This window comes from Tuber melanosporum, assembly GCF_000151645.1.
Source record: "Tuber melanosporum whole genome shotgun sequence assembly, scaffold_136, strain Mel28".
Classification (NCBI taxonomy): Eukaryota; Fungi; Ascomycota; class Pezizomycetes; order Pezizales; family Tuberaceae; genus Tuber; species Tuber melanosporum.
In genome coordinates, this window is record NW_003298793.1 from 64728 (window position 1) to 92036 (window position 27309).

General features: G+C 44.1%; 4 protein-coding genes; all 4 read right to left on the reverse strand.

The window, feature by feature from the left end:
• Positions 1–974: 974 nt before the first annotated feature.
• Positions 975–3038, reverse strand: GSTUM_00002455001 (uncharacterized protein). XM_002836223.2 has 5 exons: positions 2838–3038; positions 2628–2761; positions 1959–2413; positions 1394–1883; positions 975–1315 (listed from the first exon to the last, which is right to left on the reverse strand). Exons 1-5 carry the CDS (start codon positions 2943–2945, stop codon positions 1297–1299), a joined length of 1206 nt encoding a protein of 401 aa, XP_002836269.1. The 5' UTR covers positions 2946–3038; the 3' UTR covers positions 975–1296.
• Positions 3039–3269: 231 nt separating this feature from the next.
• Positions 3270–8200, reverse strand: GSTUM_00002456001 (uncharacterized protein; the record flags this gene model as incomplete). XM_002836224.2 has 7 exons in its annotated part: positions 3270–5212; positions 5303–5788; positions 5936–6006; positions 6074–7075; positions 7388–7613; positions 7725–7822; positions 8021–8200. 7 exons carry the CDS (start codon positions 8198–8200, stop codon positions 3871–3873), a joined length of 3405 nt encoding a protein of 1134 aa, XP_002836270.1. The 3' UTR covers positions 3270–3870.
• Positions 8201–24481: 16281 nt separating this feature from the next.
• Positions 24482–26713, reverse strand: GSTUM_00002459001 (uncharacterized protein; the record flags this gene model as incomplete). XM_002836225.2 has 4 exons in its annotated part: positions 24482–25749; positions 25848–26325; positions 26448–26475; positions 26532–26713. 4 exons carry the CDS (start codon positions 26711–26713, stop codon positions 25031–25033), a joined length of 1407 nt encoding a protein of 468 aa, XP_002836271.1. The 3' UTR covers positions 24482–25030.
• Positions 26714–26717: 4 nt separating this feature from the next.
• Positions 26718–27114, reverse strand: GSTUM_00002460001 (uncharacterized protein; the record flags this gene model as incomplete). Its single annotated transcript, XM_002836226.1, has 3 exons — positions 26718–26739; positions 26857–27015; positions 27086–27114. 3 exons carry the CDS (start codon positions 27112–27114, stop codon positions 26718–26720), a joined length of 210 nt encoding a protein of 69 aa, XP_002836272.1.
• Between the last annotated feature and the right edge of the window lie 195 nt (positions 27115–27309).

Below are 27309 nucleotides of genomic sequence, written 5' to 3' on the forward strand. Positions count from 1 at the left end.
CACCCTCCCTATCCCATCTCGCTCCACCTTGTTGTACAGTACGTATGGAGCAGTGCATGATATCATCGATTATACAAAAATTTTCGATATAATCGTCCGGTGGCCCATCGCAAGACTTCCGCCCACCCAACGCCGTCCTGCGATGAATGCATTCCTAGCAAGTGGGAAAGAGAGAGAGCGAGAGAGAGAGAGAGAGAGTGTGTGTGTGTGAAGGTAAAAAGGAAATAGGGTAGAACAGGGCGAAACCACAATCAACAGATATCCAACCAAATCTGCAGGAAACAACACAAGGGGAGCCTCCCCCCTGCCAATTCGCACGAGTAGTGCCTAGGAGTAAAGGTCACAGACAAAACAACCTCAAAACAAATGGTGCGGAGGGAAGGGAAAATCCTTCCTACATTCCCCCGAGGCTTCCAGCCTCGTAAGATACTCGGGTAACAATTCACCCAACAGTCCTTCACCCAGCGGAGCCACCTCCGCGCAACGTAACCCTACTAGCTAATGCGTAGCACAAAGGGAACGAGTGAGCATCAGTGCTGAACCGGTTGCTGAACCGCTTGCTGAACCGAACGGAGACGTCGAAGGAAGTTCTTGCAGAGTGCTCAGTGTCGAGGTTCTATTTGTACGATATAACGTCGATTTAAGGTTGAGCATAGGAGTTGCGTTGCGGTTTCAAACTACTTTTGGGCGGGGTTTTTCTTTTATTGGAAGCGGGGGTTGCTCGAGTACTGTACTCGTCGAGCGCTACCCTACCATAGTCTAATGGAATTTCAAGCTATGGGTCGTGGGGGAGGGCGCCGGGGCGGCGAGTGAGCGGGGGTGATAATTGCTCCGCCCCGCCTTGCTATGGCTATGGTGAGGCTTATGAATGAAGAAAAGTAAGGGGGGATGAGGGGACGCCTGGGAAGGCTTCGGGAGTGTCCAATGTATCTAAGGTTAATCATCAGGGTGTACGAGTACTGTACTTGTTTGCACTCGTGATAACGCTAGGCTTCGGAACTTCTCTCCCTCCCAGCTTAGATTCTAACCTGTCACATAAGATGGATATCCTATCACACCGCCCAGCACCACACAACACTTTCCAGAGCTAACTTAAAGGAGCAGAGGAGGCAAAGACGCAGCAACTTCAGCCTGCCAAAAGAGCCCTACAGATCACGAAAGCCTCAACGCAGCAAACGAAGAAGCCCAAGAAAGAGAAGAAAGAAAAGGAAAGAAAAAGGGCATCTGGTTCTAAGTAAATTACAATGCTAACCCAAGCTAAATGCCATCCGTCTCATCAAAATCAAATAGGTAAATCTACGCCCTGTAGTAATGACTATGGAAAGAAAGAAAGAAAAATTTAGTCAGCAAGGCAGATTCGTAGTTTTTTCGGAAATCTACAGCAGTAACTTACGTCTCCTCAAGCGTCCTTCCCTTCAAGAACTCCGGTTCCGATCCCGGAACGTAGATGTCCTCAAAGAGGGTCTTCGAGGTAGGGTCTGGCACGGGTGCCTCCTCGGCTTTCTTGACCTCTTCGTCGACTGATGCCTTAGCCTCTTTTTCAAGTGCTTTCAACTCATCCTCAGAGATCCCCCACTCCAAGATCTTCTGCTTAAGGCCCTGGATTGGATCTTGAGTAGAACGCATGCGCTGAACTTCCTCACGTGTGCGGTAAGTGGTACCGGGATCGGACATGGAATGACCACCGTAGCGGTAGGTGACGAATTCCATAACCATCGGGCCCTTTCCGGAAATGGTATGTTCTTTGGCATATGCACTCGCCTGTTTAACGGCAAGGACGTCCATTCCATTAACCTTCAGTCCAGGGATGTACTGTCCACGCTTGTAGTAGTCGGTCAGAGCCGAAGATCTATTCGCAGAGGTGCCCATTCCGTACTTATTATCTGTTCATCCGCACCGGCCAGTCAGCAAACAATAACAACGCGTTATCAGATCTATCTTTCCATGGATGACCCTACTTTCGCATGCGAAAACAACCGGAATATCCCAAAGCTTAGCCATGTTGTACGCCTCAAAGACCTGACCCTGGTTTGAGGCACCATCACCATACAAAGCGAAGGTAGTGTTCGGCCTTCCCAAGTACTTCATCGCAAACCCGATTCCAGCACCAACAGGGACCTGCGCACCGACGATGCCGTTTCCACCATAGAACCCCTTGGTGAACATATGCATAGAACCACCCTTTCCATAAGCGATACCCTCTCTTCGGCCAAGAAGCTCAGCAATGATGCTTTTAACAGAAGCGCCGCGCATGAGAGCGAAACCATGGCATCTGTAAGCAGTGATAACCTGATCATCGGGAGTGATAGCATGCTCAACACCGGCGGCAACAGCTTCCTGTCCGGTGGACAAATGACAGAAACCACGGATCTTCTTCTCTTTGTAAAGTTTATCGGCTGCCATCTCCATTCGTCTATACTCGCACCCGTCAGCAACCCAGACAGAGAACCGTTTCACTACTGCGAACAAATAGAAAAAACATAACGAGGCAAATTTCCAATTCTGGACCCGAGTATCCGAAACTTTGACCGAGCCCCCCAAATTCGATCATCCCGCTACGAGAAAACGTACAAAGACCAAATTCCCGGATCCCTCAAGAAAGGAATAAAAGCAAGGCTTGCGCTCACCGAATAGTAACCATATCAGAGTACATCTTCTTAAGTTCATTCTTCGACACACTCAACTCAGTACTTGGGCCATCAATCATGTAACTCTCGAAACTCTCACTGGAAAGGTTGACAGTGAATTTCTTGTCGTCATCCTAAAAAGCCCATACAACACCGATTAGCCCAAGCACTCCTTCCCAACTATCGTAGAGTGGGGAAGGAAAAACCTACCACAGGAACAGAGCTCATATCCGCATGCGAAGACGCAGCGTCCGTGGTAACGGTCCTCAACAACCTGAGCGGTGCTATGCGAGTCGCCTTAATTGAGCGAGCCAACATCATGATGCTCGAGTAGATGAACGAAGGTCAGTGGTATGCGGGTTGTGGGCTGATTTACGTAGCGGGCGAGCAATGAACAGACGATGGGGGAAGGGAAAGAAAGGCGGCGGGCAGAAAAATGTTGGGTCGGAAGCAAGGTCCGATCGGGTACCGGTAATGTGCTCAATCTGATTAGATAACGGACCCGGTTTGTTTGGTCACGACGGCAAAGTAAGTTAGATTTAAACCAAGTTAACTATAGTGAGAAATAAGACTATGATACCTACGAGTACAGGTAAAACTTAATGTCTGAACCGGAGGTCAGTTGTTCTTTTGAAGAAGAAATCGCTTTTAGGTCAAGTGAATTATTTTACACTTCTATGGTTGGTGGGGGGGGACTTTGATGCTGTACAGAACTTAGTGGACAATACGGTAGGTACTCGTCCCATAAGAGGAAGGATAAAATAAAGAGGAGAAAGAAGGGGAAAAAATAGGTAAATAACAAGGACCTCCCAATTCTGTCTCAGTATAATAGTTTTGTGAAAAAGAAAAAGAAAATATGGCTCTCCCCCTCAGCAAGAGTTGGATACTAGAGATATTCATATTGGGGGAGTAGGCAGTGTCGTGTAGGAGATACATAAATACACTTGAGCAAGGGAGGATTCCATAGAAGGGAGAAGTGAGAGTGGGAAAATAGTGAAAGGAAGAGGAGGAAAGAAACAAAACATAAGACTAAAGCTGCATAATACCTTATTCACCCGGATAAAAAACCAACAAGAAAACAAATCAGATGGGAGGAGAAAGGAAGGAAAAAAAAGTACACCCATACCACCCCCACCAAAAAAAAAGAAAACAACAACTAACAGACAAATCTTACATAGTCTGCCATTATGAGATTATCATGTACAGAAATTAAGGGGGGCTTCAATTGGTGGAAAGCAGAAAATTATGCTTGGGATGGCGGAGCTGGTGTCTGCCCAAACGCTGTTGCTGCAGACTGTCGCGCCCGGGCCCGTGCTGCCCCTACCTCTGCCTGCGCTGCCTCTACGTCTGCTTTCGCCTTTTGTTCCTGAGCCTTTGCTCTGGCCAGTTGCGCAAGGGCGGCCTGGATATCTGCCAACGGAACCAACTTGCGAGGAGGGGTTGAACTCAGAGGCTGGTGTGGGAGAGAAGTATTGGGCGAGTGATCGACTGCTGGTAACGCGGAGGAAGGTGGGGGGGACTGAGGGACGGAAGTAATTGAGGAACCCTGAGGCGTTGCAACTACGGTCGGAGCAGACACCTGCTCAGGGCTGTTTACTCCGCGGGGAAGCGTTTCTGTCATGTCATGCGCAGGCCCTGTGGTTTGTGTGGAGAGAGCGGATGTTTGCTGCGCAACAAAGACAGGGTCATAGGCCTCGATCTGTTGGGATGGGGGGGTAGCAACCAGCCCAGTACCTTGCGCCATGAGTTGAGGGTCGATCATCGAATTCGAGGTAGTGGATGATTGTATGCTTTCTTGATTGGAGAAGTCGTCATCGTGCTGTCTTGCTCCGTCATTCATCAAGGTTAAGGGCTGGCTAGCAGACATCCCAGTCTCCCGGCCCGGCAAAATTTGAGTCAATATCGCATGTTCTTGTGTCTGGAACAGTGCGTGCTCGTTAATAAATGCTTTAGTAGCATCTGCAACGATATTGGCAATGGAGGTACCACTTGAAACAGTTGGGACAGAGGGTTGATAGGCGGAAGGCCATAATTGCTGTTGAGAGAGGTGGCTAATGTTAACCCCTCCTCCTGTAAGATGACTTTGAGGAGAATGGTGGTCGCGAGTTTGGTCTGGTGTATAAGGAGACTGCAGCTCTTGTGAGCGTTGGAGGGGACCTGGGCTATGGTGCATAGGTTTCAAGACCTTAGCTGGAGTCTTGATTATCTTAGCCCTGGGCTTCCTAGTAGACCCCATACTTGCAGCTTCGTTCGGGACCCTCTTTTCCGGATCATCGGTATATTTGGCAATGTACTCCGTTGAGTGTTCCCCAAGATAATGCCATATAGAATTGCTAAGGTCAACCGGAGCTTGATCTGCGTTTACCGGGGGACCCGCCATAATAAGTTCTCCCCACTTAAGGCCGGATGCTTCGTCACAAAAGGGATCGTCGGGCTCAGGAACCAGCTTGGGAGCTTTTGTGGTCGCAACTCCTGATTGTTGTGCCGTTGGATACATAGGCATCTCGGTCAATGGCAAAGGCAGAGGAACCGTTGAAGGATCTTGAGCCAATATCCACTTCCATTCAACTTCCAGTGATTCAGTCCTAGTTAGGTTAGAAACTACCGCCCAAATAAAACAACAAAAAAAAAAAAATGAAGGAAAGGCAAAAAAACAGATCATATTGGTGGCTAACCCTTTTGGTAAGACATTGACCACCACACACTCCTCACTGTATCTATTCTCGATGACCACACCGCCAAAGATGTCCCCCCTGTAATACTGCATCTGGATAACATCACCCTTAATGAGACTGTTAGCAAATTTCCGTACCACCATATCGCTCTCTAATTTCTCGCTATCCATGCCCTTGGGACGCTTGGGCCTATGAAATCTACAACGGAAGTCGATATCTGTTTGTGGATACATCTGGCCATCTTCACCATAGTGAGGAACGTCAAACATGTTAACCAGGACGCCAGCTGCCGCAGCGCAGGTAGCATGATACGCTCTTGCGCATTTCTTGGAGGAGCATTGGAAGCAGGCACCCTTTGTTGATCGGCAGAATATGCATCTGAGCTCGAGCCGAGCCCTCGGGATTCCGGGGATATTTGCGACAACCTCCTGTTGCTGAGCCTCATCCCATTTGAAGTAGGTTTCAGGCGTATAGATAGCGCACAGCCTAAGCGGGACAAGCAATAAACGTTATCAGCCACAGTATCGCAGGGTAACACTTGGAGAACTTATGGGAGTATACAAAAAGGAAAAAAAGTCACTTGGACAGACAAATAAAGGAGAGAAAAATAAAGAGAAAGCAGAGTTGTCATACCTATGAGCCTTTTGGCCATCATCTGTAGCTACCAACTCTTCATATGGAATATTATTAGGGCAGAGAATACACTATCGAACACACAAATAGTCAACGCCAGATTACTACATCAAAGTGAGTGCAACGGCAAAAACCCACCGGCTCAGGGGCAGCCTCTTTGCTCAACTTCAACCGCAACTTCTTAACCTTAGCAGGTCGCTCCTTTCCATCTTCGAGCTTCCTCTTCTTGTGGTTTTTAGTCTTCACCGGCTTCCCTTCTACGCTCTCAGGGGGGGTTGGGAGATCATTAGCCTCCATCTCATCCTCGTCCTCATCCCCGTAGTAATATTCGATTTCGTCACCCTCGTCCTCAGTAGACTCCCCCCTCAACTTTCTCTCAATTTCATCCACATCAACCCAGACGGAATCCTTGATACATTCGCATTTCTTTGCGTTGCGTCCGTACTCTAGCCAAGCTTCAGTGGCGAAATTTACACTCTCAGCGCAATTGTACCCAAGATTGTATCCAGAGTGGTATCCGAAGGGGAATGTTATAACAAATTCGCCCTGATGGTGGACTAACTTGTTGACCTTGATACCGTGGCCAAGAAGCAAGGATGGAGAAACAAGATAGTTCTTGTGGCGAAGAAATTGCGAACATTTCTTTGAGTCGTTAGGCCAGATGCCTGCAACGCGGTCATAAGTTAGGCTAAGAGCCGATTGAGAGGAAAAGGAGAAAAACTTGCCTCTCATCACTTGCTCAAACTTGGGCTTATCCTCTCTTGAGATGGAGTACCATTGCTTGGGCGCTCCGAAGTGTATGTAATTGATGCTGTAGAGATCCACATCTTCCAAATGCCAAGCAAATGTACTTCTCCACATCCCAAGATAAAGGTAAGCAGTGTTGACGCCCGGGAGTTTCTTGCCCAAACAATCAAGCAAGTTCTCGAGCTTGGCTACGTTCCAGCTCGTGATGGAGTCGTCAAACAAGCTCCCAGGCATATCAGCCCCATACAGTGGGTTACTGTACGTTAATGTACGCCAATAGGCCTTCTCCAACTCATCACACCTCTCCGGAGTATAGTCATCTGCATTGTGGATACGGAAGTCAAATCCATCAAAGGCTTCGTCATCTGCAATCGCTTGTTCTGCCTCTCTCTCCTTCGCGGTTTTCCTGACATATTTCTTTTTTTGGCGAGGTTGGCGTCCATGAGAATCAGTGATGGGATCGGGAGTTGATTCGACTGTACCACCCATACGGGGTTGACGACCATGGGAATCGGTGATTGGTCCTGGTGTACTAAGCTCCTCCTGCTTCGCCTTTTCCGGCGACCTAGGAGTCGGTGGATTTCTCTTCTTTGAACCCGCGACTGGTGCATTATCCTCCAAGTCACCGAGCGCGATAAGGACCTCTTCCTTGACCTCACGAACGGCAGCCGCAGCGCTCTTCCTAGATTTAGTTTTCCTCCCAACGGGAGCCTCTTTGATAGCTTGGCCCTTCCTCCTTTCTCCACGCTTCGCGGGCGGTTGATGTTCGCTGCTTTCGCAGAGTTGGCGCCATTGAGGAAGATTGTAAGTCCGCTGCTTCTCGATGTTCTCCTGTCTATACTCCCCCGCTACACCGGCCATATGCTGGATGATAGGGTTTTTGATCCGGATGTCTTTCAATTTGTCTTCGAGGGAGGCTAAACTATCGGTCCTGCAGAATAGTCAGCACCAAAGATCACCAGCGCATTAGCGCACGATGATCGCGTAGCGAAATCGCGAACGGAACGCAATCAACAGACGGAGGATGGAGCGATAAACTCACCATTCTTTTGGAGGAATGACCTTGACGATGCCCGACTGCATCCCGTAATGGTTGATCTTATTAACAAAGTGTTTAAAAGAGCGGAACTGATCCATTGTCTATTCGCGACGTCAGTTTTCAAGACCACCACCTCAATAGCTCCATGTATTCGCCAGCAAAAGATCCCTCCCCCCAATACCATCGCCCCCATCCCAAAGCACTTATTCCCGAAAGACAAAAAGTAGAGATCCATCCCTAGGTTACTGGAACCCCTCGAAGAACATTGAAAAGAATCGCGCTCAGACAGGTAAACTTACAGGTTCAAACACAGGGATACCCATATTCTCGTAGTAGTACGAGGGGGTAATCTCCTCATCCTTCTCTTCAGGAAACACTTCGAATTGTTCACCATTGTTGAGCTGCCGCTTCTCAACGACAACCTCGAATCTGGACCCCTCCCCGCTGGTAGTGACCGGGTCCATGATAGCAGCCGCCATCGTGACGGCAGCGACCAAAGATTTTGCAAATTGGGCAAACTTGAGGGGCGGACGAAAGGGTTGGTGTGAGCTCGATTGATGGATTGAGTTTGGAATTTCAGTGGTTTCTTCCTTCCTATTTTTTTTTTTTCCCTTTACTTTTCTTTCCCTCTCCCTCTCCTTCTTCCTTTTTTCCCCCTCGCCAAACTATCTGCTATGCAGCTGTCAGACCGGAGGTTCGTTGGTGGGCGGGAATTAAATGTGTTGTGAGAGAGGAAGCGTGGGGCGAGTTGCGGATGGGTAAGTCGTGTACTGTCAGTACCGTGGGTTCGTTCAACTTGACAGTGAAGGAGAGTTGAGTGGTTGCAGAGAGACGAAAAGGTGGCGGGTCCTTCCTGCCTGTAGGCTGTTTCTTCGCCTACCCTGACTTACCCTTCTGTCGTCTCGGCAGGCTACAAACGAAGGGAAGAAAGAGAAAAGAATGAAAGGCAAGCAAGAAGGAACAAGAGACAACAGAAGGGGAGAGGGGGCAAGGCACGTATGAAGGCGAAAGTGTCAAAAAAATGAAAAAATAAAATAAGAAAGGGAACCTTTCAAGCAAGAGAAGGGCAAAAAGGAAATAATTTTGTAAGAAAAGGATGACCCTGTATCTTTTTGATCCCTTCTATTGTTATCACCCTTTCCGTTCTCTCTCTGCTCTCTACTCAATCAATCCTCATGCACAGATTGTGAAGGAGGAGGGGAGGGAAAGAAAAACAACATGGGAATTTGATGTCCCAGCTAAACCCCCCCCCCAAATCCAGATTTCTCTCCTGCCCTTGAAAAATCTCGGATAATAATGAAGACTCCAAGCGACGAAAACGAGATCACGCGCTTTCCCTTCCCCCATCCTTCCTTCCTCTATGGTACGGTGCCTCATAACCACAGCCCATTTTGCCCCCTTCCCCCTCTCTCCTTCCTTCCTCCTTACTCCCTGCGGACCTTCCTACAGTACACCATTTTATGTAATACTCCCCTTTGACGGCACGCACCATGGTACATATTGTGCCGGTACTCGAGTACATTCGGTTGGTATATGGTACGGGTATGATACCTTAACCAGCAGCGCACAGGCAGGTATGATAGGAGATCTGTGTATTGTACAAGTACTGTACTCGTACGTGTGAACCAAGAGCATATCACGGTGCATACCGCGGTACTGTACGCGTACCGTACAGTCGTACTCTTACTGATACAGTCTGGCGTACTCTTACTGATATTGTGCATGGACAAAATTAACCGCGATTCAACAGAGGAAAATCGTCGGCAATGACAACCACACTCACTCACCAATCCACTATCATGAAAACCAAAAAAAAAATTAAAAGATGTAAATACATAGTAGAAATTAATATTTGGTATACTATCCATCAGCCTTAATAATTGCCTCTATTCTATCCACCATTGATCCAGCTAAAGTATCAAAGACCTTTGGGTCAAGAAGTTCCCAACAATGAATGATGGCCTCTACTATTGCCTTCTTGACTACATTGACATCACCCTTCATAAGATATAGCTCAGGGTAGTGCTTGTGAAGCTTACCTTTCATGAGAGACCAAATATTTTCAATTGGATTGAGATCTGGTAAATAGGCAGGAATTTCCATCAGTGTAATTACCTGCCCTCTGAGCCATTGTCACGAACGTGGCTTGGCACAGAAAAGGTTTTCACATGACTCATAATTATGAGTCATAGGTATGTTATTGTTTCACACATATGACTCATTTAGGTCATATGATTTATTATGTTATGAATTGTTATGTTTCGAACATGACCTCGCTACGAGGTCATGGGTTTTGAACATGTAACCACTTTGATCACATGATTAGTTTGTTAGGATTTACTTTCGCGCATGTGACCACTTTAGGTCACATGACTTAGGACGGGAAGAGTACTATATAAGGAGGCCAGTACGGCTGAGGAGGATAGCCTCTTCACGTTTTATTCTAAGTATTTTTTCTATTTATTACTTTAACAAATATAAAACACCGTTACCATCTTTATCTTTATTGCAATGTTTATCGTTAGGCCAAGGAGAGCTCTTCATGAAGAAGAGTTAGAGAAATCTTACGATAGGTGTTCCCGATAGAAGACAAAGGTCTTGTATTATCAGCAATGTAGGCAGAGGCCTAATGCTATCATAAGACAAAGAAAAGAAACAGAAGAAGAAGAGAAATATCATTCTCCATCGCCGAGAACTAATTATTCGAGGAGGGATCATTACAGCCATCTCCTAGGAGGCAAGTGAGTCTTAGCATTGTCAATGATAAAAAATATCTCTTCTTCTCCAGCCTTTTCTCTAATATTCTCCTATATCCCTAGAAAGTTATAATGATTATAAATATCAATAATTGACTTCTCAGTATGTAACGATCCCTTTCTAGATAGTTAGTTCTTGGCAACGGGGAACGATACTTATCGTTTCTGTCTCCTTTTTTCTTTGTCTTACGATAGCTCTAGGTCCCTGCCTACATTACCGATAGTACAAGACCTTTGTCTTCTATCGGAAACGCCTATCGTAAGCTTTCTCTAGCTTGTCTTCGTGACGAGCGCTTCTTGGCGTAACGATAACGTTGCAATAAAGATAAAGATCATAAAGGTGTTTTATATTCGTTAAAGTAATAAGTAGGAAAAGTACTTAGAACAAAGCGTGAAGAACCTATCTTCCTCGGCCGCATCGGCCTCCTTATATAGTATTCTTCCCGCCCGTAGTCATGTGACCTAAAGTGGTCACATGTGCGAAACCAAATCATAACAAACTAATCATATGACCAAAGTGATCACATGCTCAAAACCCATGACCTTATAACAAGGTCATGTACAAAACTCATAAACCAATCATAACGCAATAAACAAGTCATATGACTCTACTGAGTCGTATGTGCGAAACCCATGACCTCATAATAAGGTCATGTGCAAAACATAAATCATATGCGCAAGGCTTACCCGCAAGGCATACTCGCAAGGCATACTTGTCAGGCGCATGTCGCATGACTCATACTTGAGCCATGTGTGAAAGCATCACAAATCCCACACATAACAAATCATATGACCCTAATGAGTCATATGTGTGAAACAATAACATACCTGTGACTCATAACTATGCGTCACATGAAAACCCTTTCCCTACTAAGCCACATTTGTGACACAGTAACTCCACTCCTAGTAGAAGAAGAATCAGGAAAAACAGGCAAAAAAAAACCATGAGTTTGACTATAAAAATAACTGGTCATCATCTGGCTAATTCCTCTCTCTCCTCTGTTAGTCTTAGGTTTAACACAATCCTTATTCTATTTCTCAAATGGGTATCTGAAAATCCATTTTCTCCTCTTTCCTCTTCCTCTTTCTACAGCTACCTCATCCCCCCATATTGTCCTCTTTCTCAATGTCTCCTTTGTCCAATGCCTATGAGCTGATACTTATTCCAACCTCTCTTAAGCTAGATCCTCATCAAAATGAACTCTCTCTTGTGCTATCCACTTTCTAAGATGCTTTTTTTCAAGTTTTCTCCTTGCTGTCCTACTAGAAACATTGGAAGCAACTTGCTCAGCAATGTCAGAATAGGTAGTGTGGCAATTTTTAAGAGCTTCCTCCACCATAGCATCATCCTGTGACTTGGTAGTTTTAGGATGTCTTCTTCTACCCTTATTCTCCTTGCCCTCTTGATGTCCCTTTGCAATTATATCTCTGACAGTAGTGTAGGAGATATTGAGGTAGTGAGAAATTTGCTGATATCTCATCTGAGACTCATGTAATCCGAGAATCCTCCCCATGGTAAACTCAGAGAGATGTGTAGAGAGAATAGGTTTTTTGGCATGACTGCGAAGAATAGGAGGCATAGTTTATTGAAAAAAAGAATTGAGCAGAATGGTTTCTTATTGGTTGACTTAGAGCAATTTTTCTATGTACTATTGAGAGTACCAGGTGGTGAAAAGGGGTGGGTTGCCACCGATTGTTGAATCGTGGTTAACTTTGTCAATATACAATACAGTCTAGTACAGTGCTGGTATCACTACTGCCACTACCACTTATACTTACTATATTGACCGTTTGAATTCGACATGCCACTAATGGAAACTAGCCCCGAGACAGGTTAGTATTGGTGTGTGTTCCATACCAGTAAGTAACAATGTATTGCTATCAGGATGTATAATAACAGATTCATACTTTATTTACAATAACGAAATATAGAATAAATGTAATTTCAACTAGAACAAAAACCTAGTAGCAGAATTTATATGTGATGTGACAAAATAATAATACCTCCTAGAATATTAGTATACTATCAAACGCAAACCACTTAAACATATGAATATTTAAATTTTTAAAAGCTTTTTCTATTCTATTATCCCTTCAATTGATAAAAACAAGCTTGTGATTAGAGAAAGAGGATGGGGGTAACTAAGCTACTCTTGAGATAAAAAGTTAAGGATTTTTTTTAGCTATTAGTTTTATACACTTATTGCAAATGACAATAGTATGTTCCTAATTAGTGTTGTACTTAATTTTCAAACTATTTTTATGAGGAAATAACTTGTTTTATGTTGGTTGTATTATATTGAAATATGAAGTTAATGAGTATAAAATAAAAAATGAAGTTTAAAATATGACTCAATCCGAGGTGTCATCTTGATTTATGGTTCCAGAATCCAGTATATCCTTCCGGAAAGCCAGTTTAGAAACAATTCTGAAGTCACATTGTCAAGATCACCGTACCATACCAGACAGAATAAGTGCTTATCTAGAAATAGAGAAAGCCTTATTTGAACCATTTTGGCAGCAGAGACAGTAGAGAAAATTTGTACAAAGAGGATTGTTTTAGGTAGCTGCAAGATTGTTTTTTACTCAGAAATATACTGCTTTTAATAGAAAATAATTTAAGTTTTCTAACGGCTGGTTTCTGGAGTTCTTAAGCCACTGGAGTCTTTCTATTTGGGTCACTACCAAGAATACACAAAAGGTCTCAGATGAATACAGTGACGTAATAATAAATTGGCTAAAATTTAATCAAAAAAATTTACAACTTTGACCCCAGGATTCATTGGAGGTACCTGTTATATGGGATCAGATATATGATGTTGGCAGATATAAGTTGGTAGAGATATGTAATATGAATCAAACTCCTTTACCATTTGAATATTTAAATAGAAGAACATATGCGATTAGAGGAGAAAAAAACTGTATAGGCAAAGGCTATAAAGAATGGTTGGGATAAAAGTCAAGTAATTCTTATGTTAACTACTTTTTATAACATATTTGTAAAATACTAATCATGTTTTGAGATAGGGTAAGATAGTTGACAGGTGGCCTGCTCTATCAGAGAGGAGGTGAGAGTGGAGAGCTAATAAAGGCTTCAAAGGTGTAGTGGAAAAACAAAAGGGTAACCGTTTAACTGAGTAAATTGAACTACTATCTTTCGAAGTCTGCCTTTTCCATCGTGGAACCAGGTGATCTTTAAATAAAGAAATCTGTTCATATCTAGTATGAGCGAAACTAATTAAAGGTATCAAGCAATACACTTTAGTAAAACCACTTAAGTATTAAAGTGATACTTAAAACAAAATATAAAACAAAACCAAGTATCAAAGCAATACTTAACACAGGACATAAAATAAAACCTTTAACTAAGTACCTATACCAGATACACTTTTGCTGATAGAGTGGCTCAGATACCTCCTATTATTATTTTCTATAACTCTAAAGATCCAACAACTCAAGAACGATACTATGGACAAGAACAAAAGTAGTATAACTCCTGTGTAGTCATATAGTTCAACAAAGAAGTCTATGCAAATCAAAGGATTATGTTATCATATAGAATGTCCTAACTTATCCTAGCACTCAACTGCAATGAAAGATAACAACTAGCAGGTCTAATTAGGATCGATAGATTTCATCCGATAATTCATCCGAACCATCTCCCAAATCCTTCCTTGCTAGCCTTTGATGCAGCAAAGTTTCATTGTATACCTACTATTTTCAACAATCTCTGAAGTTGGGACATAGTTCCATTACTCATTCCTGATAGTTGTACTGGGTTAATACAACCCTTAGATGTTTCAATTAATAGCTCATTTAAAAGTATTCCCCATGATGTGCTAGACATATATATGGATAGTCTTAGTCAGGATACTCTAAATACTTATGATATTGAAACTGAGTTAACAATTGGTCAGTGATAAATTCTCATGACAAAATGTATTGCAGAAGCTTGGGAATTGGTATCTATAATAACTTAAATCTCTTTATATTTAATATATTAAATTACTGGAATACATAGATGTACTCCTATAATCAAGTAATTTCAATATATTTAATTAAAGATAATAATAAATAAAGTTAGTGTCACGAATGTGGCTTGGTAGGGAAAGGGTTTTCACGTGATGCATAGTTATGAGTCACAGGTATGTTATTGTTTCACACATATGACTCATTAGGGTCATATGATTTGTTATGTGTGGGATTTGTGATGCTTTTACACATGGCTCAAGTGTGAGTCATGGGACGTGCGCCTGACAAGTATGCCTTGCGAGTATGCCTTGTGGGTAAGCCTTACGCATATGATTTATGTTTTGCACATGACCTCATTATGAGGTCATGGGTTTCGTGCATATGACTTATTAGAGTCATATGACTTGCTTATTGCGTTATGATTGGTTTATAAGTTTTGTACATGACCTTGTTATAAGGTCATGGATTTTGAGCATGTGATCACTTTGGTCTAATGATTAGTTGTTACGATTTAGTTTCGCACATGTGACCACTTTAGGTCACATGACTATGGGCGGGAAGAATACTATATAAGGAGGCTAATGCGGCCGAGGAAGATAGGTTCTTCACGCTTTGTTCTAAGTACTTTTCCTACTTATTACTTTAACGAATATAAAACACCTTTACGATCTTTATCTTTATTGCAACGTTATCGTTACGCCAAGAAGCACTCATCACGAAGACGAGTTAGAGAAAGCTTACGATAGGCGTTTCCGATAAAAGACAAAGGTCTTGTACTATCGGTAATGTAGGCAGGGACCTAGAGCTATCGCAAGACAAAGAAAGAAGGAGACAGAAACGATAAGTATTGTTCCCCATCGCCAAGAACTAACTATCTAGAAAGGAATCGTTACATTACAAAGCGTTACCTAGTACGACGCCAAACGATACAAGATGGCATCCTTCAACCCGGACTGGGAAGGAGATATTGACATCGACGATCAAAACCGTAATCTAAGAGGATTCAGTGACGCTCTAGATCATGTCTCAGCAGAACTCTTGAGAGCGGCAAGCCCAGTAACCCCAGAGAAAGGATCACCAGTCGATAGCTCTCCTGCTGGAACTCCACGACCTGAGAGAATGTCGGGATCCGCAGTACTTGGGCCACCAGCCCCAGCCGCCTCGGCACTAGGAACCAGCATACTTGGAATGACTGAAAATCAGTTTCAGGCATTCCTCGCAGCCACGCGGAATACAGGGCAAGGAATTGTCCAACAACCAAAAGCAAAGGAGCCCGACACATACGAAGGAGCTGAAGATAAGCTACGAATATTCTTAGCACAATGCGAAGGATATTTTGCTGTTAAGGGATATGGAGATCAACACGACGAAATAAAGATTCCATATGTGGAATCCCTGCTCAGAGGACTAGCAGGGCAATGGATCATGCCTTTCCAAGATGGAAGGAAGCAGAGGGAATGGGTCACATAAGAAGAGTTCAAGGCGACACTCTTTGAACAAGTTGGAGATCCCAACGCCAAAGAAACAGGAAGACGAAAGCTAGAAAAACTCCTACAAGGAAAACAAACTTTCTCAGCATATTGGAACGAATGTCGACTATTTGAATACAAGGCCGAGTTTGATGATGCGACTCTCTACATCATCCTCCTGAGAAACTGCAGTGAGAGACTCCGAGAGGCATAGGGAATCTCTAACCTGCACTATATGACAGCCGAACGATTTGCAAGATGGACAATCGACAAAGAAAGCAAATTAAACATGGTTCAGAGCAACACGGAAAACACTATAGCACATAAAGTGGTCCAATCATCCAGGAATGTGGACGGGACCTTCAAACCGCAAGCACCTCGAGGGGAAAGTCGAGTATTACCACCAGGCGAACCAATGGAGTTAGACAAGTCAAGGGCAGGGCCAGCTCTGAATCTGTCTAAGGAAGAGTACGCCAGAAGGATGAATGGAAAACTATGCCTGAGGTGTAAAAAAGCAGGACATCGGATACGAGAATGCAGAAGCCGACCGGACAACGGATATCAAGCAAACAGAGCTGCTGGAAATAATCGTTTCCAAAATCAAAGAAGAAGCAACATCCGCAAAATGATAGCAGAAGATTCACCGGCGGAAAACGACGAGGGTCCACAGTAAACGGTGGTCTGGGAGACCCAATATGTGGACCTGGAAAACCCATCAAATTAGCAAACTACTACATGGCACTACACACACAAAGAGGGGAAGAAGATGGAGATCACGTGATGATCAAAACGAAGATATACAACGAAGAAAACAAGGAAACAATAATATATGTAATGCTCGACTCTGGGGCCACTGAAGACTTCATCGACAAAGAAATATGCGACAAATACAACCTCCACATTAAACAAGCGAAGAAAGCAAGACAAGTCTACTTAGCGGATGGAAAGCCCAGCGCTATGGGTCCTATAACCCATATGGCGACAGTACCTATGGACATTGACAGCCATAGGGAAACGGCAACCTTCCAAATAGGAGATCTAAAAAACCATGAGATAGTCCTAGGAATGCCATGGTTACGAAAGCATAATCCGACGATCGATTGGAATGAGAACAAGATGACCTTTACAAGTGAAATGTGTGCGACACGATGTCTCAACAGTTCGCCTGTGGTCTACTCAGCACCGATACGGGAAGCAGAAGAAGAAACTTTGCATGCAAAGTTTGCCGAGATGCGGCAAGATAAGAGAGTCCGGATACAAAGGGTGGACCAAGAGGCAAAAGTGCCTACCAAGGGTTCCAAAGGGGCAGCAGGACACGACCTATACGCCAATGAAGGAATCAAGATACCGGCCAACAGGCAGGCAACTATAGGAACGGGAATAGCCATTGGACTCCCAGAAGGCACCTATGGATGAATAGCACCCCGCAGTGGTCTGGCGGTCAGACATCCGCTCATGACCATGGCAGGGGTGATCGACATCGACTATACAGGTGAAGTCAAAGTGGTCCTTGCCAACCTATCCCCTGAGGACTACCAGGTCCAGAAAGGCGATCGAATCGCACAGTTGATAATCGAAAAAATCAACCAAAAGGATCTGCATGAAGTAGATCAACTGGAAGAAACTACAAGAGGAAATAAGGGATTTGGAAGTACAGACCAAAGCCAGCTCGATACAACAAAAAGAATTGAGATCAAAGTGATCACAACACAAGCCTTTGGACGGTACTATCAAAGAGGAGATACCACAGGAATTCTCAAATGGACATATGAAGATGAGAAAGCAGTTCTAGCAAAAATCAACATCAGTACAGAGCTAGCAATCCAGGACAAGAAATACCAAAGCAAAAAAGGATGGAAAGAATTAGTTCCAAAAGAATATCACCAATTCACAAACCTATTCCAAGAAGAGAAAGCTACGGGGCTACCACCTCGAAGACCTGGAATCGATCACGAAATTCAGCTGGACAAAGATGAAAAAACAGGAAAGACAAAGGAGATTCCCTACCAGAAGTTATACCACCTAGGAGAAGCAGAGCTTGAAGAACTAAAGAAGTACATCGCGCAAAATCTAAAGCGAGAATGGTTCAGAGACTCTTTTGCATCAGGAGGATCCCCAATACTATTTGTCAAAAAGAAAGATGGAAAAATGAGACTTTGCGTGGACTACAGAGCCCTCAATTCGGTTACCAAGAAAGACCGATATCCGCTACCCTTGATTCGAGAAGCACTGGACAGGCTATGGTCAGCAAAATACTTCACCAAACTCGACATCAAAGACGCATACCATAATATACACATCAAGGCAGAAGACGAATGGAAGACTACATTCGCCTCAAGATACGGAATGTTCGAATACTTGGTTATGCCCTTCAGGCTAACCAACGCACCGGCTTTATTCCAGAGATGGATCAACAAAGTACTTAATAAGTACCTCGACATATGTTGCATCGTATACTTGGACGATGTACTCATATACTCGGAAAATATACAGCAACACCACAAAGATATCAGCAATATCATGGCGGCAATACAAGGATCAGGAATGAAGATCAAACGAACAAAATGCGAATTCCATAAGGAAGAAACAGAATACCTGGGATTTATCATCAATCGAAATGGGGTCAAGGTTGACCCTGTTAAAACAGCAGCTATATGGGATTGGGCCAAACCAAACAACAAGACAGATGTTCAATGCTTTATGGGATTCTGCAACTTTTATTGAAGGTTCATAGAGGGATTTAGCAGGCTTACAAAACCACTCTATAACCTAACAAAGAAAGACAAAAAGTGGGAATGAGGAGAAACTGAACAAAAAGCATATGATGCAATACGAACGCATCTAACATCGGCACCCATACTGGTTCATTTCAACTCAAACAGAAGGACAATGATCGAAACGGATGCCTCAAAATATGTATGCTCAGGCATACTATCACAACAATGCAACAATGGAAAGTGGAGACCAGTGTCCTATCGATCCAAGACAATGATCCCCGCAGAGTGCAACTACGATGTTGCAAACAAAGAACTTTTAGCAATAGTTCAAGCATTAAAAGAATGGAGAAGATATATCTCGAACAACGACCATCCAGTCCGAGTTCTAACTGACCACAAGAACCTGGTGCCGTTCATGACTACAAAAGAACTAAACGACTGCCAGATAAGATGGATGGAACACCTCAGCAAATACAACTTCAAAATCGAATACCGACTAGACAAAGAAAGTGGAAAGCAAGATGCTCTCACAAGGATTGCAAGCGACAAACCACAAACGAAAGAAGACGAAAGAATCAAACAAAAAACATGAACACTATTACCAAAAACCTACTTTGAGGCAATGGAGGTTATCCAATTCACATCAACGGAGGAAAGGGGAATAGAGAACGCAAACGAGAAAGACAAAACAATTCAGACAATAAGAGAAGCCTTGGAGAAAGGAAAAAAAGAGATGAAAGGAATTGCTTTAGGTTTATGCCAATGGAAGGATGGAAATATGTGGTATGATGGAAAACAATGGATCCCGGAAGAAGAGGAGATAAGGACAAATATTATACGACAACACCACGATATCCGAACGGCAGGACATGGAGGAATGGCTAAAACCACGGAATTAATTACGAGGTCATTCTATTAGCCAGGACTGCGCGAAGACGTCAAACGATATGTCAAAAACTGCGACATATGCCAAAGAACAAAAACTGCTAAACACGCATCATACAGATTACTGAAATCAAACAAAGTTCCCGAACAACCATGGGAAGCAATTACTATGGATTTCATCATGGACCTACCAGCATTGGAAAATTGTGATAGCATCCTGGTCGTGGTGGATCGTCTGACCAAAATGAGCCATTTCATTCCGGTTAGAAAAGATATCAACACAAGAGATTTTATACAAACCTTCTTCAGAGAGGTCTTCCGACTTCATGGCCTACCCAAGAATATCATCACCTATCGAGGAATACTATTCACATCGGGACTATGGAAAAAAGTAACCGGAGAAATGGGAATACAAAACAGAATGAGTACAGTGTGCCACCTACAAACGGATGGACAAACGGAACGAGTAAATGCAATACTCGAACAATATTTAAGGTCTTACGTCAACTATCAACAAGATGATTGGTACAAGCTGTTATCAATGGCCGAATTCACATACAACAACAGAAAACAAGAAACGATCGGCACAACACCATTCTTTGCGAATTACGGACAACATCCACAAAGTCAGACCACATATCATATGATTAATGATGTCATACCAGAGAAAGCGTATATGTGAAAAATACATGAAACCTTACAATACAAGATGAGTTAAGCACAACAACGGCAAAAAGAACAATACGATAAGCACCGAAGACCGGATCTGCACATACAACCGGGAGACATGGTATGGCTAATACCATGCAATATCCATACGACACGACCATCAAAGAAATTGGACTACAAGAAAATCGGACCCTTCAGGATATTGGAAAAAGTAGGCAGTTGAGCTTATAAACTCGACCTTCCCCCCTCAATGCGAATACACAATACATTCCACATCTCACTTCTCGAATTACACAACGACAATAAGTTTCCTTCACAAACACTTATTCCTCCCCCTCCGATTGAACTCGACGGAGAACCAGAATACGAGCTCGACGAAATAGTCGATTCCCGCTTCTTCCACGGTCACCTCCAATACCAAGCCAAGTGGACAGGATATTCTCCTGAACACGATAAAACTTGGTACTTCGCACACAACTTCGAAAACGCACAACATGCCATCTCAACCTTCCACCAGCGATACCTAGGCAAGCCCAGCCTAGGTGACGATCACGTTCAACCAAGACAAATGCGAGGGAAAGACTCCCACGCCATTGCAGCAACATGAGGGCTGGGGTGATAGCCCCCGCCAAACTACACCCACCAGCCCTGAATTCGGATTCATGGGGCCAACCGACGAAGAACTCAAGGAAAGGGAAAAAAAAGCAAAGCATAACGCCATGTCATCGACGGTATGCTACAATGACGGTTGCCAAACACACTTTAGTGACAAAGAAGGCTCAGGATGGTTTCCGAGGGAATGTCGAAAGCGTGGCCCACACCCGGACCACGTTCTGAAGCATTGGCAACAATGCTTCAGAAATGGGTGCAGGATGCACAGGGCACAGAAAATATCTGCAGGATTCTACCCGCGGAAGGATGGAAGTAAAAAAGAGTTGGAAGGAGAAGATGCCAGAAAGGCATGGGCCGCGAGGACGCAGTCCAGGGAAGGAGGGGCCCAAAACCCCTCCGCAGACACGGAACCGGATGTCAGGAGCCTACACAGGCAGATCCGGGGACTCCGAGAACAACTAGGCCAAGCCGAGGCCACAATTTCAGCAAACGACAAAACAATCGCGAAGATAAGACAGCTGAACGACAATCAGCAGCACACGATCGAAATGGCGAACCTGACTCTTGAATCGGTGAAGGTCAGATGGAGGACGGCAGATGAAACGTTCCACAAGCTGAGAAGGACCATGCGCTCGGCAGGACGGGAACTATTGAAACTGGGAGAACAGGCCTGATGGAACTCAGGCTTAGGAGGAGGGGAGCTAATATCACGAATGTGGCTTAGTAGGGAAAGGGTTTTCACGTGACGCATAGTTATGAGTCACAGGTATGTTATTGTTTCACACATATGACTCATTAGGGTCATATGATTTGTTATGTGTGGGATTTGTGATGCTTTCGCACATGGCTCAAGTATGAGTCATGGGACGTGAGCCTGACAAGTATGCCTTGCGAGTATGCCTTGCGGGTAAGCCTTGTGCATATGATTAATGTTTTGCACATGACCTCATTATGAGGTCATTGGTTTTGCGCATATGACTCATTAGAGTCATATGACTGGTTTATTTGTTATGATTGGTTTATGAGTTTTGTACATGACCTTGTTATAAGGTCATGGATTTTGAGCATGTGATCACTTTGGTCACATGATTAGTTGTTCTGATTTGGTTTCGCACATGTGACCACTTTAGGTCACATGACTACGGGTGGGAAGAATACTATATAAGGAGGCCGATGCGGCCGAGGAAGATAGGTTCTTCATACTTTGTTCTAAGTACTTTTCCTACATATGACTTTAACGAATATAAAACACCTTTACGAACTTTATCTTTATTGTAACATTATCGTTACGCCAAGAAGCACTCGTCACGAAGACGAGTTAGAGAAAGCTTACGATAGGCGTTTCTGATAGAAGACAAAGGTCTTGTACTATCAGTAATGTAGGCAGGGATCTAGAGCTATCGCAAGACAAAGAAAGAAGGAAACAGAAACGATAAGTATCGTTTCCCATCGCCAAGAACTAACTATCTAGAAAGGGATCATTACAGTCAGCTAACTTAATGAGTTTTCATTAACATGACAGACTATTGTTCAATCCTGTTTCCGGCAACTTAGACTGTCTTTACTGATTGATGGGTCAGCAGATCATGAATTATCAGTAAAAGGGATACAAAATCTTAGTATTGAAAACTGGTATATGACTCAATTGAGTAGTGAAGAATCTAGTGAGGGGGTGGACAACAAAATTGAAGTTCTGGACATGGTACTTGGAATGCCTGAAATGCTGATAGTAGAGGGTGGAGACAGGTGCAAGTAGTAAGAACTGCAATTACTGCCAGCATGGCAGCCAGTGTAGCTACTCAGACTGGTGATGGAACTGCTACTGTGGAGGCATAAAGAACTGGCATAGGATTAGTAGGTCAAGATTCCTTATTTCAATTTCTCCTATCTCTGGAGATATCATAAGGTTAGTAAATTTACTATATAATAACATAAGATTTAAAAAATACAATTTAAATAACCTTAGGAGTTTTGTTTATTTATTTATTTATTCTAAGCTAAAAGTAGGCGAAACACAAACCGGAGTTGCACTGAACATTGCACCAGATAGTATTGGTATTAATACGACTCAAGTAGTTAGAAGAGAGGAGGAGGTCTGGAAGTTAGATGAAGCAGACGACTTCAATATTTGTATTGATATTGTTGAGGCTTTGGAGGTTTAATAGGCTGTTGTTTTCTGCTCTCCTATCCCCCCCCCCTCCCTTTTTCTTTTTTTGTTTATTTCTATTTATGATTAAAATTCTATCTGTATTCAACATGTAATATGTATTAAACAACTTTCTAAAGTCCAATTATATCTAGAACAGCTAACTTCAAGTGGTTTAGCAGTCAGTAGCGGCGGGTCGAATTTGAACAGTCAATGCGGTATCTACGTACTCGTACAAGAGCTGTTGGGGCAGTACTCGCCGTACCGTATAGTACAGTACTGTACATACCTCTCTATCATGATAGACTACCCTATTGGCCATCCCGTCATCCCAAGCACCACCAAAGCACACATTATTATCGAGACAACCTATCCAACCGCCAAGCCCAATCCAATCCATCCCATGTCATACCGGTACTCGAGTACCGGTACAGTACATGCTTTTAGAATTTATTTACCTAGCAAAAAAAAAGAAACCCCCGCTAAACCATGCACTCGCACACAACCCTCCATTTCATCATTCATCCGCAGAAAGTGCACAATCTTCGTTATTGTATCGGCCGAGCTTTGTAGATCTTTACTCTGCCCTTACTTTTTTGTCCAGATCCTTTTTTTTCCTTTTTTTTCGAACGTTGATTTACTTAACCTATAAATTTAAGGGCAGTCCGTTGGTTGGTTGTCAGATCCTCTGCTATCATATTAATACTTATTGTAGATCTCACTTATAGGGTGGTGGATAGGTGGCTCTACGGGCGTAATTAATATGCTGCTGGATGATAGATGGATGGGTAAGCTAGGGGAAGGAGTATGATATCATAGATCCAGGGAGCTTCTAGTCGTGCTCCTATGGCACTGTGCTGGGCTGCACTGGTGGTGTCGTGGCTTTTGTACTCGAGTATAAACGTGATGTTGTATCATATCTTGGGGGGTATGCCTAGTTAACAACTTGAGAATCGATTTGGTGCCTGAAAAAATACAGTCGTACCGTACTGTACCTTGTTGGTGTATCGAGAACTTCGGACTCTCCCCTCCCGCGGGGTCCTGGACTGGGTGTCGCAGTACCAAGTACCGGGAGTGCACTTATGTGCACTACCCCACATCTAAAGAGGTAGGGGGTGGCCCATGCGATAAGTGTTCCGGATACCCTATTCATTTGTGTGATAAGTTACATTGGCTTAACTAATATGTGCCTAATATTTAATTTAATGAATAGAATACTGACTGAATAATGAAAGCTGATGGTCAAATAACTAAATGGACTACTGCCCGGGAGCTAGCTACATAATTTAGCTATCTAAGCTACTTCTTTTGTCTCAAGGCATCATACGGTCTACAAGGTACTTATATATAGTGACCCATATCTGATTGACTTATCTCAGGACGGTATACTCGACTTTCCAACTTTTGCTTGCTAAAGTAATCATAAAATGGCACCTTTTTCCCACCTCCGTGTTGTATCACACCAGAATTCGTTGTTGTCATCACCGCTGTCATGACAAACATAATCATCCTCGCCATAATAAAGTGTCCCAACTTTTGAAACGCCATGCTCCCCCCCCCGATAGCTTTTGAAGCGGGCCCTTCAGGGGAAATGGGGGGAAAAGGAAAATAGACAAAGGATATAATAAAACTAAAGAAAGTGGGACCCAGATAGATATAAAAGAGGTAGAGATCAAGATCAGCAAAAGAAGGGAATAATACAAAACACGCCTTTCCCAAAACCGTATCCCCAAACTTTTGTCCTCCATATCCTGTGTTTTATCTGGAGCACAAATGAAAAAGAAAAAGGAGGAAAGGAGAAAAAAGGGAGAAGCTCAAGGAAGAAACTTTTCGTTTTGGTTGTTTTCCGAACTAAAAGCGACTACGATGCACCCACAGCCAAACCACCTACATCTCCCCATGAAAACATGGCCAGTCCCCGCAGATTTCAAATTTTTCTGTACCCCCAACCCTTCCCCACTAAAGTGAAGCAAGAACAGAAAACACAAAGAGATATCAATCGCAAGGGAAAATTACAGACAGTAGTAGAACAGGATATGAGTACAATGCAGTTAGTTACTAAATCATGATCAACTCCAACCGGTTAGGTAGATGTGGTGGCTTGTTGGGGTTGGGGTTGGCGGTCAGTATTTTTCGGTCTGGGACGGTGTGGACGGTCTCCGGGATCCCCTCCTTCGCCGCGGTGGCGACCTCCACGGCCGCGGTAACCACTTCTATCCCCTCGGTAACCACCTCTATCCCCTCTGTAGCCACGTCCACGCCCTCTTCCTTGACCGCGATACCCACGCCCCCTACCACGGCGCTCAACATTCTGGAACTCATCGCTGACCTCTGGGGTCTTTGGTTGATCATCTGCCCAAGAGTCTCCGGTTGGTTCACCGTTAGCAGGCTGTGTTGTTGGTGCATCCTGTGCCTGTGTTTCTCCGGTAATCTGTGCCTGTACTTGGTCCTCGATGCCCTCCAATTCAACCTCCTTGGATGCGTAATTAGTGGCATCACCGTCGGCGATAGATGCGCCGGGGGCAGTCGCAGGTGCTTCATGTTCGTTTCCGTTGGTATAGGCTTGTTGGGGAGGGGCTTGCATGTCCTCAGCGGCGCCTTCGGTGTAGAGGGGCACTTTTTCGTCCTGCGCAGCGAGGTCGAGTTCATTTCCAGCAGACGCCTCGTAAGTAGGTAGTTCCTCTCGTTGATCTTGCTGTTGTTCGGTTTCCGGCTCCTCGGCAAATTCCAGGGTCTCTTCAACATCCTCCTCGTCAACACCTTGAATTTTGAGAGCATGGGCAACTTCCTTAATGCGTGAATCTGTGTGAAGGAGGTTAGACACCAGAAAACCAACTCAGCCCCTACGGCCGTAGGCATCGTGCATAGCATAGGAGCAGAAAAATGGAGGGTATTCTTACAAGAAACTTGAAAGCCGTCGACCGGCTCTTCGGAGCCGTTAGCAAGGTTGAGGCAGGCATCGATAGCGCTCTGGTCACCACCATACACAAGAACGAGGACTCTCTCAATGGCTTCATCCTCATCTTCGTCGACACTCTTATTGTTTCGGCGATGCCCCGCAAGTCTCAAAAATTTAACGACAGTCAAGATCTTGGCTCTGGCGGCCTCATCGGTCTCTTTCTGCGCTTCAGCCTTTGCCTCTTCAACAGCCTTCTCGAGCCTTGCCTGAGCTTCAACTCTCTCGGCTTCCAGGCGTTTGTCTTCCAGTTCAGAAGCTTTCAAAAGATTTTCGTAACATTCCTTGAGCTCCTTGTATACGGCAAGAGTAACGGGCTTTCCAATGATTTTATTGCGCTCGTCGACGTTGATGATCTTGGTAGTAGCCTTCTCCTCTTCAGGAAGGTCCTTGATCTTCTCTTCGGACTTTGCGATACTATCCTATTTAGCATCCGGAATGATTAGCAGATCGCTGCGATAAATATGTAGCATAATAGAAAAGCTGGCAGAAATTTGGGCTTATGGCATGATATGCTTGGCTCACTATGGGTCTGAACACTTACAAGTTTTTTGGTGTGTTTCTTGAGCTGCCTACCGAAAAAAGTTTAGGCCACGAAGAACTTGATGAGGAGATGCTCGAGACTTACTTCGTGATCCACTTCAAATACTCTTTCTCTCCCTTCTCACCAGCCTTCACATCATTTGTAGAGTCGGCCGTTTTGTCCTGTGTTAATTCGGGGGCAGGGGATGGAGTTCCTCCCCCACCTCCTTTGCCCTTCTTCTTTCCACGGGAGGCATTTGGTTGTGTGACTGCAGTAGTAGAGGACATTGCGTCAAGGTGAAGTATTTCTCAAGCTATTCGTTCCACAGTAACACCGGTTAGCTAAGAGCCTCACCAGCGGTGAGAAGTGCGGGGTCGAGAGAAGAACCAGGGAAGGTTCAATCTAACACTAGAGAGGATGGGGGACAAACAGAACAGATAGAAAGATACCCGAACACGAATTGGCGATGGGTGAGAAGAGCTGGTAAATCTGTGGTAGAAACCAGTTTGGTGGTGGGAAGGATTGTTGTTGTGAAGGAGAAGGAGGAAAGGAAGGTGAGAGAGAAAAGAAGAAGAGGCACAAGACCTGCCTTGCAGATAACAAACGAACGAAGGGCGTGGACCCCAACCAAAGCCTTAGGGGGATCGGAGATCAGCTACCTGTATGGTATGATACTTATACCTACCATCCATAGCCCCGCAAAAAAAGAGGACTCCCTTAGCACGGTAATGATTTTAACGACTGCTTTTTCTTTTTTTTCTTCATTGCTCCGCGATGCGCGGGGGGAGACACGGACTAGGGTAAGGATATTGAGAAAAAAGGAAGCCACAATTTACTCGAGCACTCATTTTTCCCTCCTGTTCCACAATACTGTGCTCTATAT

Bases quoted from the DNA above. Each gene is read 5' to 3' on its own strand.
- GSTUM_00002455001 (XM_002836223.2), bottom strand. From the start codon at position 2,945: ATGTTGGCTCGCTCAATTAAGGCGACTCGCATAGCACCGCTCAGGTTG. The intron at 2,414-2,627 runs GTGAGCGCAAGC...GTGCGAGTATAG, and splicing joins TCTGATATGGTTACTATTCG to ACGAATGGAGATGGCAGCCG. The intron at 1,884-1,958 runs GTAGGGTCATCC...GCGGATGAACAG, and splicing joins GGTTGTTTTCGCATGCGAAA to ATAATAAGTACGGAATGGGC.